This window comes from Pristiophorus japonicus, chromosome 12 (assembly GCF_044704955.1).
Source record: "Pristiophorus japonicus isolate sPriJap1 chromosome 12, sPriJap1.hap1, whole genome shotgun sequence".
In the NCBI taxonomy this organism is placed as follows: Eukaryota; Metazoa; Chordata; class Chondrichthyes; family Pristiophoridae; genus Pristiophorus; species Pristiophorus japonicus.
The window spans coordinates 202,400,579-202,413,098 of NC_091988.1; the positions used below are offsets into that span (position 1 = coordinate 202,400,579).

At 48.7% G+C, this 12,520-nt stretch overlaps 1 protein-coding gene across 2 annotated transcripts in view; it reads right to left on the minus strand.

Annotated features, from left to right (window-relative positions):
* Positions 1-4,852, minus strand: part of LOC139277664 (opioid growth factor receptor-like protein 1) — a 32,092-nt gene extending 27,240 nt beyond the window's left edge. For both annotated transcript variants that reach the window (XM_070896448.1, XM_070896447.1), the window contains exon 1: positions 4,645-4,852. In XM_070896448.1, coding sequence (XP_070752549.1) covers positions 4,645-4,764 — 120 coding nt within the window. In that variant the 5' untranslated portion in view covers positions 4,765-4,852. The remainder of the gene's footprint in view (positions 1-4,644) is intronic.
* Between the last annotated feature and the right edge of the window lie 7,668 nt (positions 4,853-12,520).

The following is a 12,520-nucleotide window of genomic DNA, read 5'->3' on the forward strand; positions in this document are numbered from 1 at the left end:
CATTCTCGTGAATCTTTTCTGCTCCCTCTCCAAGGCCTTCACATCCTTCCTAAAGTGCGGTGCCCAGAATTGGACACAATACTCCAGTTGAGGCCGAACCAGTGTTTTATAAAGGCTCCTCAATGAAATACTTCAATAACCAGCGACAGAAAATCAAACAAACACTGCTAGCAATGCCTGGGATGCTCCTAGAAATCAAGGTGCATTTCCCTAAGGTTTCTCCTGCTCCGCTATCCACACTTTGGTGGAAACCCTGTTTACGCGCTTAATTCCCAAGGAAATAACGTTTTGAAGCAGAGCGTGTCTTTAAAAAAATATATCACTTACAGAGCGATGCATACCTCCTGAAAATGAATATTAAAAAAATGACTTGCCTGGATATTATACTGAACCAAATGGTTTAGAATCAGTTACATCTTTAACAGTAATACATAGGCAAAATACTGAGGAGGGTGGAAATCTGAAATATAAGCAGAAAATACTGGAAATGCTCAGGTCAGGTATTTTCCGTTTATATATATATATCTTTAACAATGATGCCTACTATCATCAAGACTAAGTGGGAGAAGATAGAGTTCCTTACTGGCACTCACACCTAGCAATGATGACTGACATCACAACGTCGGCAAGATTACTAATGATTAAAAGGATGAAGTACATCATTACAAAGTTTCAGACAGGGCCTATGCACAGACCGCAACCAAAACAAAGGTCAGCACTTGTGCTGCAGGACTGCATCTTCCAAATCACGGAATCTTACAGCACAGGAGGCCCTTTGGCCGATCATGCCCGTGCCGGCTCTGTGAATGAGCGATCCCACCCCCCTGCTCTTCCCCACAGCCCGGCACATTGTTCCTTTTCAAATATTTATCCCATTCCCTTTTGAAAGTTACTATTGAATCTGCTCCCACCGCCCTTTCAGGCAGCGCGTTCCCGATCACAACAACTCGCTGCGTAAAAACATTCTCCCCCCCCCCCCCCCCCACCTCTGGTTCTTTTGCCAAATTATCTTAGATTCCCAATCTCTTCACTTCTCTTCAGCATTCCCCACTCCGCTCCTGACGGTGCGGATTCTGACTGGGGGGGCTCAGTTCCACAGGTGCCAATCTCCCTCTCGTACCCCACTCGACTGGCAAATCTTCATGTGGAAACCTGACCAGCGAATGGCTACAGACTATTCGACCAGGTGCTTAATCGTGTCCTTATTCAACACCCACAATGTGCGTATATTCCAGCAGGACTCACTGGGACAGCAACTGGCTCGTTTTGGCTTTCCCCAAATGAGAGTAAGCGAGACCAATTGCAATGCCCTACCAACATCCCGACTGACCCTACGTAGCTCAGCCTTGACCACACAATATAAACTCGAGGCCTTCCTGCTCTTATAAACTGGGCAGCTGAGGCACCAGGGCTGCACGTATGCATTAGTTACAACGCAAGTAATGTTGGGCAACTGGATACAAACACAATGCAAGTGCCAAGCAATGCTTGCTGTAAGGAACAGGCACAAGGGGCTGAATGGCCTCCTCCTGTTCCTGTGTAACAGGCTCGAGGGGCTGAATGGCCTCCTGTTCCTGTGTAACAGGCTCGAGGGGCTGAATGGCCTCCTCCTGTTCCTGTGTAACAGGCTCGAGGGGCTGAATGGCCTCCTCCTGTTCCTGTGTAACAGGCTCGAGGGGCTGAATGGCCTCCTCCTGTTCCTGTGTAACAGGCTCGAGGGGCTGAATGGCCTCCTCCTGTTCCTGTGTAACAGGCTCGAGGGGCTGAATGGCCTCCTCCTGTTCCTGTGTAACAGGCTCGAGGGGCTGAATGGCCTCCTCCTGTTCCTGTGTAACAGGCTCGAGGGGATGAGTGGGCCTCCTCCTGTTCCTGTGTAACAGGCTCGAGGGGCTGAATGGGCCTCCTCCTGTTCCTGTGTAACAGGCTCGAGGGGCTGAATGGCCTCCTCCTGTTCCTGTGTAACAGGCTCGAGGGGCTGAATGGGCCTCCTCCTGTTCCTGTGTAACAGGCTCGAGGGGCTGAATGGGCCTCCTCCTGTTCCCATGTTCCGCACAGGTTAGTTATAGCATGATGGTAAAAATAGTAACAAATAAGAAAATTCTGTAGCAAAAACATTTGTGCTTTGTGAATGAAAAGAACTATTCCCCGGTCATGTTACTGGACCATTAATCCAGAGGCCTGGGCGATCAATCCAGAGAACGCGAGTTTAACTCCAGTGCAGTCTCAATCCTGGATTAGAAAGTGTTGGGGTTGTTTTATGTTACACAGCAAAAGCACTTTTTAAAAAACTATTTCACATTAATTTAAATATGTAGACAGACCATTCTGCCAATGTCAAGTTCCGCTCAAATTTCCTGCGGGAAGGTTCGTTAGACCTGGAATTTCCTCCGTGAGCACAACCCAGAATTTAGACACGAAAATGCGCCCATTCTACCAATGTCAAGTTATGCTCAAACTTTCTGCGAATCTCATTAGAATACGTCCAATTGTAACCTTCCTAAACCCGCGACCTCTACCACCTAGAAGGACAAGGGCAGCAGGCGCATGGGAACACCATCACCTCCACGTTCCCCTCCCAGTCACACAACATCCTCACTTGGAAATATATCGGCCGTTCCTTCATCGTCGCTGGGTCAGAATCCTGGAACTCCCTCCCTAACAGCACTGTGGGAGCACCTTCACCACACGGACTGCAGCGGTTCAAGGCGGCGGCTCACCACCACCTTCTCAAGGGGCAATTAGGGATGGGCAATAAATGTCGGCCTTGCCAGCGACGCCAGCATCCCAGGAACAAATACAAAAACTGTGTGGCAATTAGTGTAAACAATGAGCCCAGGGCAAGCACCAAACTCACAGCTTGGAAATTAAAGTTTTAACTCATTGTAGCTATCATTCACGCACGTTAGAATTATAGAAATTTACAGCACAGAAGGAGGCCATTCAGCCCATCGAATCCGTGCTGGACAACAAAGAGCTATCCAGTCTAATTTCACTTTCCAGCTCTTGATCCATAGCCCTGCAGGCTACGGCACTTCAGGTGCACATCCAAGTACTTTTTAAATGTGGTGAGGGTTTCTGCCTCTACCACCCTTTCAGGCAGTGAGTTCCAGACCCCCACCACCCTCTGGGTGAAGAAATTTCCCCTCAAATCCCCTCTAAACCTCCCCCAAATTACTTTAAATCTATGCCCCCTGGTTGTTGACCCCTCTGCCATAGGGAAATAGGTCTGTCCGATCCACTCCATCTAGGTCCCTCATAATTTTATACACCTCAATAAGGTCTCCCCTTATCCGCCTCTGTTCTAAAGAAAACAACCCCAGCCTATCTAATGTTTCCTCATAGGCACAGCGGGTTTGAGAACCTAAAATCAGGGAAGCTTTTTAATGTGACTTGTAACCAATGCCATAAAAATACATTCAAAGAAGCAAAAAATAGAGAGCGGGTCTCGGTGAGGAGAAATTAAAATAAAAACACTCGATTTCAGAATGACTGTTGTGTGAGCATCCCTAGTTGTAATCGCTCAACCTGGTCATGGCCAAGGGGGCCATCAACCGGTCCAGGCAGCGGGCGGTCGAGGGGGTCGTTCAGCCCGACTGCCTGCCTCTCTTCCACGGTTACATCCGAGCCAGGGTGTCCCTGGAAATGGAGCACGCGGTGTCCACCGGTACGCTCGTGGCCTTCCGCGAGAGGTGGGCGCCGGAGGGACTGGAGTGCATCATCACCCCCGGCAACCAAATTTTAATTTGAACCACATAATGTCTAAAGTTTAATCTGTTTATTTGTCGGTTTAATGCCCCTTTAATAAGGGGGCACTTTGTATTAATGTTCTACTAAAAATAGTTGTAATCGCTCAACCATCGGTGGTCGTGCCTTGTGTTGCCTGGGCCCCAAGCTCTGGAACTCCCTCCCTAAACCTCTCTGCCTCTCTTTCCTCCTTCAAGACACTCCTTAAAACCCACCTCTTTGACCCAGCTTTTGGTCACCTGCACTCATTTCTTCTTATGTGGTTCACCTGTGAAGCACCTTGGGACTTTTTACTGGGTTAAAGGCGCTATATAAATACAGGTTTTTGTTGCTGTGCCTGGAAATTTGGTGGTAATTTGAAGAGAGCCTCAGTGAGCGCAAGTGCAGGAAACTCGTGTGTGAGATGGGGATTATGTGGGAGGGGGATTGTTCTCGCCGTAAATGCGTTGGGGGTCGGGATTGGGGGGGGGGGGAAGATTTGGGCGTATTGCACTGAACGGGCGTAACTCGCTCACTTCCGCGGCGCAAGGGGCAGGAAATTGGGGTGGAGTGTGCAGTGCAGCGGGCTCGGAGCTCCCTCTCCTGGGTACAAGCAATCTGCAAACATGGCACCGACTGCCTGAAACCTGCCACAATGCTTCCGTTGCTCAACACACACACACACACACAAAGCACAATCGGGGCGAGATTCCTGGCAGAGAGTTTGGGGTGCTGTTGCGCCGCGAGGAATATCTGGTCAAACTCGCTGTGAATTGCACCCTCGGGAGCGGGCACAGGGGTTGCAAGGGTTCTTGCAGGAGGTAAAAAGGGGCCGGCTTGGTGTGTGTGTGCAGCAACAACAACAAAAAAGAGCCCATCCCCGGCACCAATACCCTTCCCCATCCAGCCCTGCCGTCTTACCGCATTGCCCAGCAGCATCGCCCCCTTGTCCTGGGGCTGCTCCTGCTCCGGCTCCGGCTCCTGATCCGGCTCCCCTTCACTCTCTGTCCAAGTGGAATCATAGTCTTTATCCTCCAACATCTTCCAGCTGCAGGCCACAGAGAGAGCGAGAGAGAGATCGGGCTGCACACACACACACTCCCCTCCCACACAAAGACCTCCTGCAGCCGCTCTAAGGGCTGAGTTTGCGGAGGGAGGGTGGGCGGGGGGGAAATTGGGGATAATGCAAAACTTTCGCAGCCCGCGGGGCGAGTGCAACGCGAGAGAGGCGGAGTCTCGGCGTAAAGACCCAAAAAAAAAACAGGAAACGAAAACCAACGCCTTGATGTCTTTCTCTTTCGATTTGCTTAATGCCTCCCCTGACTCGCCTCCCCGGCTGGGAGGGGGGGTGGGATTTGCTCTGGGCTCCTGGTGTAAATATGAAACTTAGTGTTGCCAGCCTTTGAAGCTCAGCCAAGGGACAGGTTGCATTTATATAGTGCCGTTCACCTCTTGCACTCCCTCCCGCCCGCAAAAAAAACCTTTCAGGCCAATGCTTACTTTTGTTTAGGTGCAGTCACTTGTCGTTGCTGTGAAATGTGACAACCAATCTGAGCTAAACAGGTTCCAGAAACACCAATGAGATAAATAAGAAAGACTTGCATTCATATAGCGCCTCTCATGACCATCCTCATCATAGATGACCGCCTACGTTCCAAAGCGGTTTACAGAGGCAGTTTTATGAAGTGCAGTCACTGCTGTAATGTAGGAAACACAGCAGCCAAAATTGCATCCAGCAAGCTCCCACAAACAACAATGTGATAATGACCAGATATTCTGTTTTATTTCAGTGATGTTGATTGAGGGATAAATATTGGCCCCGGACACCGTGGATAACTCCCCTGCTCTTCTTCGAAACAGTGCCATGGGATCTTTTACATCCACCTGAGAGGGCAGGCAGGGCCTCAGTTTAACATTTCATCTGAAAGACGACACCTCCGACAGTGCGGCCTATATTTTTTGTGCTCAAGCCCACTGGGCCACAACTCTTTTGGGGGGGGGGAACAAAATAAACATTAGATCAGGTGCCCCCCCAGTCTGGGGGACACTCCAAACATTTTTCAACTGCCCTTTTTTTGTTTTTTTTGGGGGGGTTTTTGACTTTTTTGGGGGGGGGGGGTTTGTGTTTTTTTTTTGGGCAATAAAATCATAAGTTTTACAAGTGCCCCCTATAAAAGGGGAGGGGGACACTAAAAACACCGGCAATTAAAACAAATTAAACTTTAAAACATAAAATCAAATTAAAATTTGGTTGCCGGGGGTGATGATGCACTCCAGCCCACTGGGCCACAGCTGACACTGTAAGTTGATTAAGGGGGTGAGGGAAGTGTTGGCCCAGATATCAGAATTTCCAGCTCCTACCTTTTAATATTCATTCTCGGGACCTGGCAAGGTCGGCATTTATCGCCCGTCCTTAACTGCCCTTGAGAAATTGGTAGCGAGCCTTGAACACCTGTCTGCTCCCTGACTATCGAATCCCCTGCCACTATTGCTCTCCTTCCTCTCCCCCCGCCCCCGTGCAGCTGAGCCACCCGTGGTGTCGTGGGGCTAGATTTTACACTTTTGTGCAGATCACCCAACAGTGGCCGTTATTTCCAGCGAGGGCGGTAAAAATGGGTTTTCAGATCGCCCATTCTCAAAGCCTCTAGTCTCCATTTTTGAAATTGGACAATTGGACGTTACCGCGAGTGATATGAAATGGGCGTTAGCGTTAAATCTCGCTGACCTTCTGCCGTAAAGTGTCGCCGTCCTTAGCAACGGCATGGCAACGCTCGATTCCCGCGATTCAGGAGGTCAAGGGTCATCATGACATGTGCAGAAGAGGAGACAGAGAGAGAGGGAACTGAGAAGGAGTGAAGGCGTGTCTGGGTGTGGTGTGGCTGCTTTGGGAGGAAGGAGGGAGAGTTTCGAGTTTTATAGCAAATTGGGGAAAAAAAATTAGTTGTTACCAGCCAGATATTTTCCCGAATTTGATGCCTATAATGGAGGGAGAGGAGGAGGCATCACAGCACGCTGTGGAGACTGAGGCTGAAGAGAGCAGTGAGGTGGGAGAGGAGCACATTGGAGGGTGCAAAAGAGTGAGGAGGTTCTCGTACGAGGCAAATGCCTCCCTCCTGCAGGAGGTCGAGTCATGCTGGGGTGATTTGACACAGGGAGGGCGTGGGAAGCCCACCCCAAAGGCCCAAAGATATGGGCCGAGATAGTACAGGTGGTCTCGTCGGCGACCAATGAGATGTGTGAGGGCAACCAACGCCGCAAACGCTGGAACGACCTTGTCGGATCCGCAAGAGTAAGTATTACATTGACTTACATGTACTTATGTATTTATATAATTTGATTTGTAAGAGTCATGAGTGACTATAATCAGATGTGAGGTCTTTCACTTTTACCGGGAATGTTTTACTCAAAGCCTGCAGTCACGGTGTAAGTCTTTAGGTAAAGAATGCTAATTTTCATAATAATCATGATTATATCTGTTGGTTATGTGTTGTATCAGTCTCTGTGACAGTACCTAGCAATGATATCACGCAATGATCTCATACCATGTCATCCTGTTACCTTTTACAGAAGAAGCTATCGACGATGAGGTCCGAGCAGAGCGAGCGGGTGGGTGAGGGGGGGCCACTGGTCACCAGCGACATCACTGAGATGGAGGAGTGGGTGATCGCACTCGTGGGAAGGCACCCCGGGCGGCCACGCAAGCAGCTGCAGACCCTGAAGTGATAGCATGTGAGTGAAGTATACACCATTGCATGATCTAAAGTCAATAGATGCCACACCCACTCATACCCGAACAATAATTTATGATAGATGGTTTCTAAAATTGCCCTATAAAGAATGCTGGCCTAATGAAAATCATTGCAGTGCACAATGTGTTGATGGTCATGAAATGTGATGTCTGTGATTATTTTAAGAGCGGTGGTGCTTTTGTTGTGCATATGCTGTGTGTAGCGCTGGACTCACCTTGTGACCCTAGTGCCCCCTTCTCCTCAAATAACTTCATTTGTGTTTTGCAGCTCAGCCAGCAGCGTGTCCCAAGGCAGGATCACCGAGGCCAGAAGTTGGGGGCGCGGGGCCGGAGTCGACCAACAATCCTACACCTGGTGCTGAGGAGCTCCGATTCTCTCCCGTCAATCCGCTGGGTCTGTTCTCAAGGGAGATGAGAGCGCGGACTTCGAGGAACCTGCATCGTCATGCTCCAGAAGCCATTCCACCCCAAGGCCATCTAGTGGTCCTCCGGTCATTCCTGCCTCCACTCTGGAGGTACTGACCCCAACACAAGGCACCTTATTTATCCCCAGGACGGCACCGACCTCGTGGAGCCTTCATGGACGCGGCAGGTCTGGTCCACGAGCGTCAGATGAGAGCAGAGGAATGGTAAAGTTGTGCAGGAGAACTGTAGACATAGGTGACCAGATCCTCAATGCATTGGGGGCATATCCCAACAACTAACTACCATCTCTGGCACCATGACCGAGTACATTCCACGGATGACGGAGGCCCTGGAGGCGATAGCCAGAAACACTGCTGGCACAGGCCTCCCAATGGTCAGGGAACGCGGCACTCCACCCCTAGGTTCCGCACCACCACTGCCAACGACAGATGAGAGCAAGGACCAAGATCCTGCTTCTGGATTCGGAATGTTCACACCTCCCATTCCTGTACCCGTGCAACCGTCGGCTCTGCCTTCATCCCTCCCAATGAGACACCGCCTGAGGAGCTCCTCAGCCAGGCGGCGTGGAGCGAGGAGGGGAAAGGGTAGAGGTGGGGAGAAGAAGGGGATAGGGAGGAAGGAAAGTGAGGTACATAGAAACATAGAAAATAGGTGCAGGAGTAGGCCATTCGGCCCTTCGGGCCTGCACCACCATTCAGTAAGATCATGGCTGATCAATCCCTCAGTACCCCTTTCCTGCTTTCTCTCCATACCCCTTGATCCCTTTAGCCGTAAGGGCCATATCTAACTCCCTCTTGAATATATCCAATGAACTGGCATCAACAACTCTCTGCGGTAGGGAATTCCACAGGTTAACAACTCTCTGAGTGAAGAAGTTCCTCCTCATCTCAGTCCTAAATGGCCTACCCCTTATCCTAAAACTGTGTCCCCTGGTTCTGGACTTCCCCAACATCGGGAACATTCTTCCCATATCTAACCTGTCCAGTCCGTCAGAATCTTATACGTTTCTATGAGATCCCCTCTCATCCTTCTAAACTCCAGTGTATAAAGGCCCAGTTGATCCAGTCCCTCCTCATATGTCAGTCCAGCCATCCCGGGAATCAGTCTGGTGAACCTTTGCTGCACTCTCTCAATAGCAAGAACGTCCTTCCTCAGATTAAGAGACCAAAACTGAACACAATATTCCAGGTGAGGTCTCACCAAGGCCCTGTACAACTGCAGTAAGACCTCCCTGCTCCTATACTCAGATCCCCTAGCTATGAAGGCCAACATGCCATTTGCCTTCTTCACCGCCTGCTGTACCTGCATGCCAACTTTCAATGACTGATGAACCATGACACCCAGGTCTCGTTGCACCTCCCCTTTTCCTAATCTGCCACCATTCAGATAAAATTTTGCCTTCGTGTTTTTGCCACCAAAGTGGATAACCTCACATTTATCCACATTATACTGCATCTGCCATGCATTTGCCCACTCACCTAACCTGTCCAAATCAGCCTGCAGCCTCTTAGTGTCCTCCTCACAGCTCACACCGCCACCCAGTTTAGTGTCATCTGCAAATGTGGAGATATTACACTCAATTCCTTCATCCAAATCATTAATGTATATTGTAAAGAGCTGGGGTCCCAGCACTGAACCCTGTGGCACTCCACTAGTCACTGCCTCCCATTCCGAAAAGGACCCGTTTATCCCGACTCTCTGCTTCCTGTCTGCCAACTAATTCTCTATCCACGCCAGTACATTACCCCCAATACCATGCGCTTTGATTTTGCACACCAGTCTCTTATGTGGGACCCTATCAAAGGCGTTTTGAAAGTCCAAATACACCACATACACTGGTTCTCCCTTGTTCATTCTGCTAGTTACATCCTCAAAAAATTCCAGAAGATTTGTCAAGCATGATTTCCCTTTCATAAATCCATGCTGACTTGGACTGATCCTGTTATTGCTTTCCAAATGCAATGCTATTTCGTCCTTAATAATTGATTCCAACATTTTCCCCACTACTGATGTCAGGCTAACCGGTCTATAATCACCCGTTTTCTCTCTCCCTCCCTTTTTAAAAAGTGGTGTTACATTAGCTACCCACCAGTCCATAGAAACTGATCCAGAGTCGATAGACTGTTGGAAAATGATTACCAATGCATCCACTATTTCTAGGGCCACTTCTTTAAGTACTCTGGGATGCAGACAATCAGGCCCCGGGGATTTATCGGCCTTCAATCCCATCAATTGCCCCAACACAATTTCCCGCCTAATAAGGATATCCTTCAGTTCCTGCTTCTCACTAGACCCTCGGTCCCCTAGTATCTCCAGAAGGTTATTTGTGTCTTCCTTCGTGAAGACAGAACCAAAGTATTTGTTCAATTGGTCTGCCATTTCTTTGTTCCCCATTATAAATTCACCTGAGTCTGACTGCAAGGGACCTACGTTTGTCTTCACTAATCTTTTTCTCTTCACATATATAGAAGCTTTTGCAGTCAATTTTTATGTTCCCGGCAAGCTTCCTCTCATACTCTATTTCCCCCCTCCTAATTAAACCCTTTGTCCTCCACTGCTGTATTCTAAATTTCTCCCAGTCCTCAGCTTTGCTGCTTTTTGTGGCCAATTTATATGCCTCTTCCTTGAATTTAACACTATCCTTAATTTCCCTTGTTAGCCATGGTTGAGCCATCTTCCCTGTTTTATTTTTACTCCAGACAGGGATGTACAATTGTTGAAGTTCATCCATGTGATCTATAAATATTTGCCATTGCCTATCCACCATCAACCCTTTAAGTATCATTTGCCAGTCTATTCTAGCCAATTCACGCCTCATACCGTCGAAGTTACCTTTCCTTAAGTACAGGATCCTAGTTTCTGAATTAACTGTGTCACTCTCCATCGTAATAAAGAATTCTACCATATTATGGTCACTCTTCCCCAAGGGGCCCCGCACAACAAGATTGCTAATTAGTCCCTTCTCATTACACATCACCCAGTCTAGGATGGCCAGCTCTCTAGTTGGTTCCTCAACATATTGGTCAAGAAAACCATCCCTAATACACTCCAGGAAATCCTTCTCCACCGCATTGCTACCAGTCCGGTTAGCCCAATCTATATGTAAATTAAAGTCGCCCATGATAACTGCTGTACCTTTATTGCATGCATCCCTTATTTCTTGTTTGATGCTGTCCACAACCTCACTACTACTGTTTGGTGGTCTATACACGACTCCCACCAGCGTTTTCTGCCCTTTGGTATTCCGTAGCTCCACTCATACCGATTACACATCATCCAGGCTAATGTCCCTCCTTACTATTGCATTAATTTCCTCTTTAACCAGCAACGCCACCCCATCTCCTTTTCCTTTCTGTCTATCCTTCCGAAATGTTGAATACCCCTGGATGTTGAGTTCCCAGCCTTGGTCACCCTGGAGCCATGTCTCCGTGATGTCAATTACATCATATCCATTAACTGCTATCTGCGCAGTTAATTTGTCCACCTTATTCCGAATACTCCTCGCATTGAGGCACAGAGCCTTCAGGCTTGTCTTTTTAACATACTTTGTCGCTTTAGAATTTTGCTGTAATGTGGCCCTTTTTGTTTTTTGCCTTGGGTTTCTCTGTCCTCCACTTTTACTATTCTCCTTTCTAACTTTTGCCTCTGTCTCCCTTTTATTTCCCTCTGTCTCCCTGCATAGGTTCCCATCCCCCTGCCATATTAGTTTAACTCCTCCCCAACAGCACTAGCAAACACTCCCCCTAGGACATTGGTTCCGGTCCTGCCCAGGTGCAGACTGTCCGGTTTGTACTGGTCCCACCTCCCCCAGAACCGGTTCCAATGCCCCAGGAATTTGAATCCCTACCTTCTGCACCACTCCTCAAGCCACGTATTCATCTGAGCTATCTGGAGTGTTTTTGCCCATGATACTTATGATTTCAGACTAATGGTCGTATTAAATGTTTTTTATTCAACGTAACCTTGTTGCGCATTGTGTCAAATAGCTGGACCGTTACACACTGGTGATTCCTTAACATGAAAGGGTATAATTATACTTAACTAGAATCAACTTAAACTTTAACTGGTGCCAAGGTGATGCCCACCATTGATGTCTGAGCTGCACACACACAGCAATGTGTCAGCTTTGTCAATTACAGCAAAGTTCTTCCAGGCAAATCGCTCATTTATGAGCTCCTGACGTAAGAGTCTTGCAGCTATGTAGCCACCGCGGGCCCTTTCCTGAGGTCTGGAGAGGGTCGTGGGCATGGTTGCATCGTCAGCCTGATTGTCTGGCCCAAGGTCAGGTCCAGCCCCTCATCCACCTCTTTCTCTCTCTCCTGACGTGGGCCATCAGTCACTTCTGGCAATTCTTGTCCCCTCCTGATAGTCAGTTTGTGCAGCATGGAGCACACGACCACAAATTGAGCTACTTGCTCAGGGTGGTATTGTAGCTCCCCTCCTGAGCACTCCAGGAATCTAAAACGCTGCTTAAGCACAGTTATTGTTTTCTGGTCCACATTGCATGTGGCTCTGTGGCTCTCGTTGTATCGCTTCTCGGCCTCGGTGCGTGTGTCATGCAAGGGGATCATCAGCCAGGTGGCTAGGCCATATCGGTTGTCACCAAGCATCCAGCATTGTTCT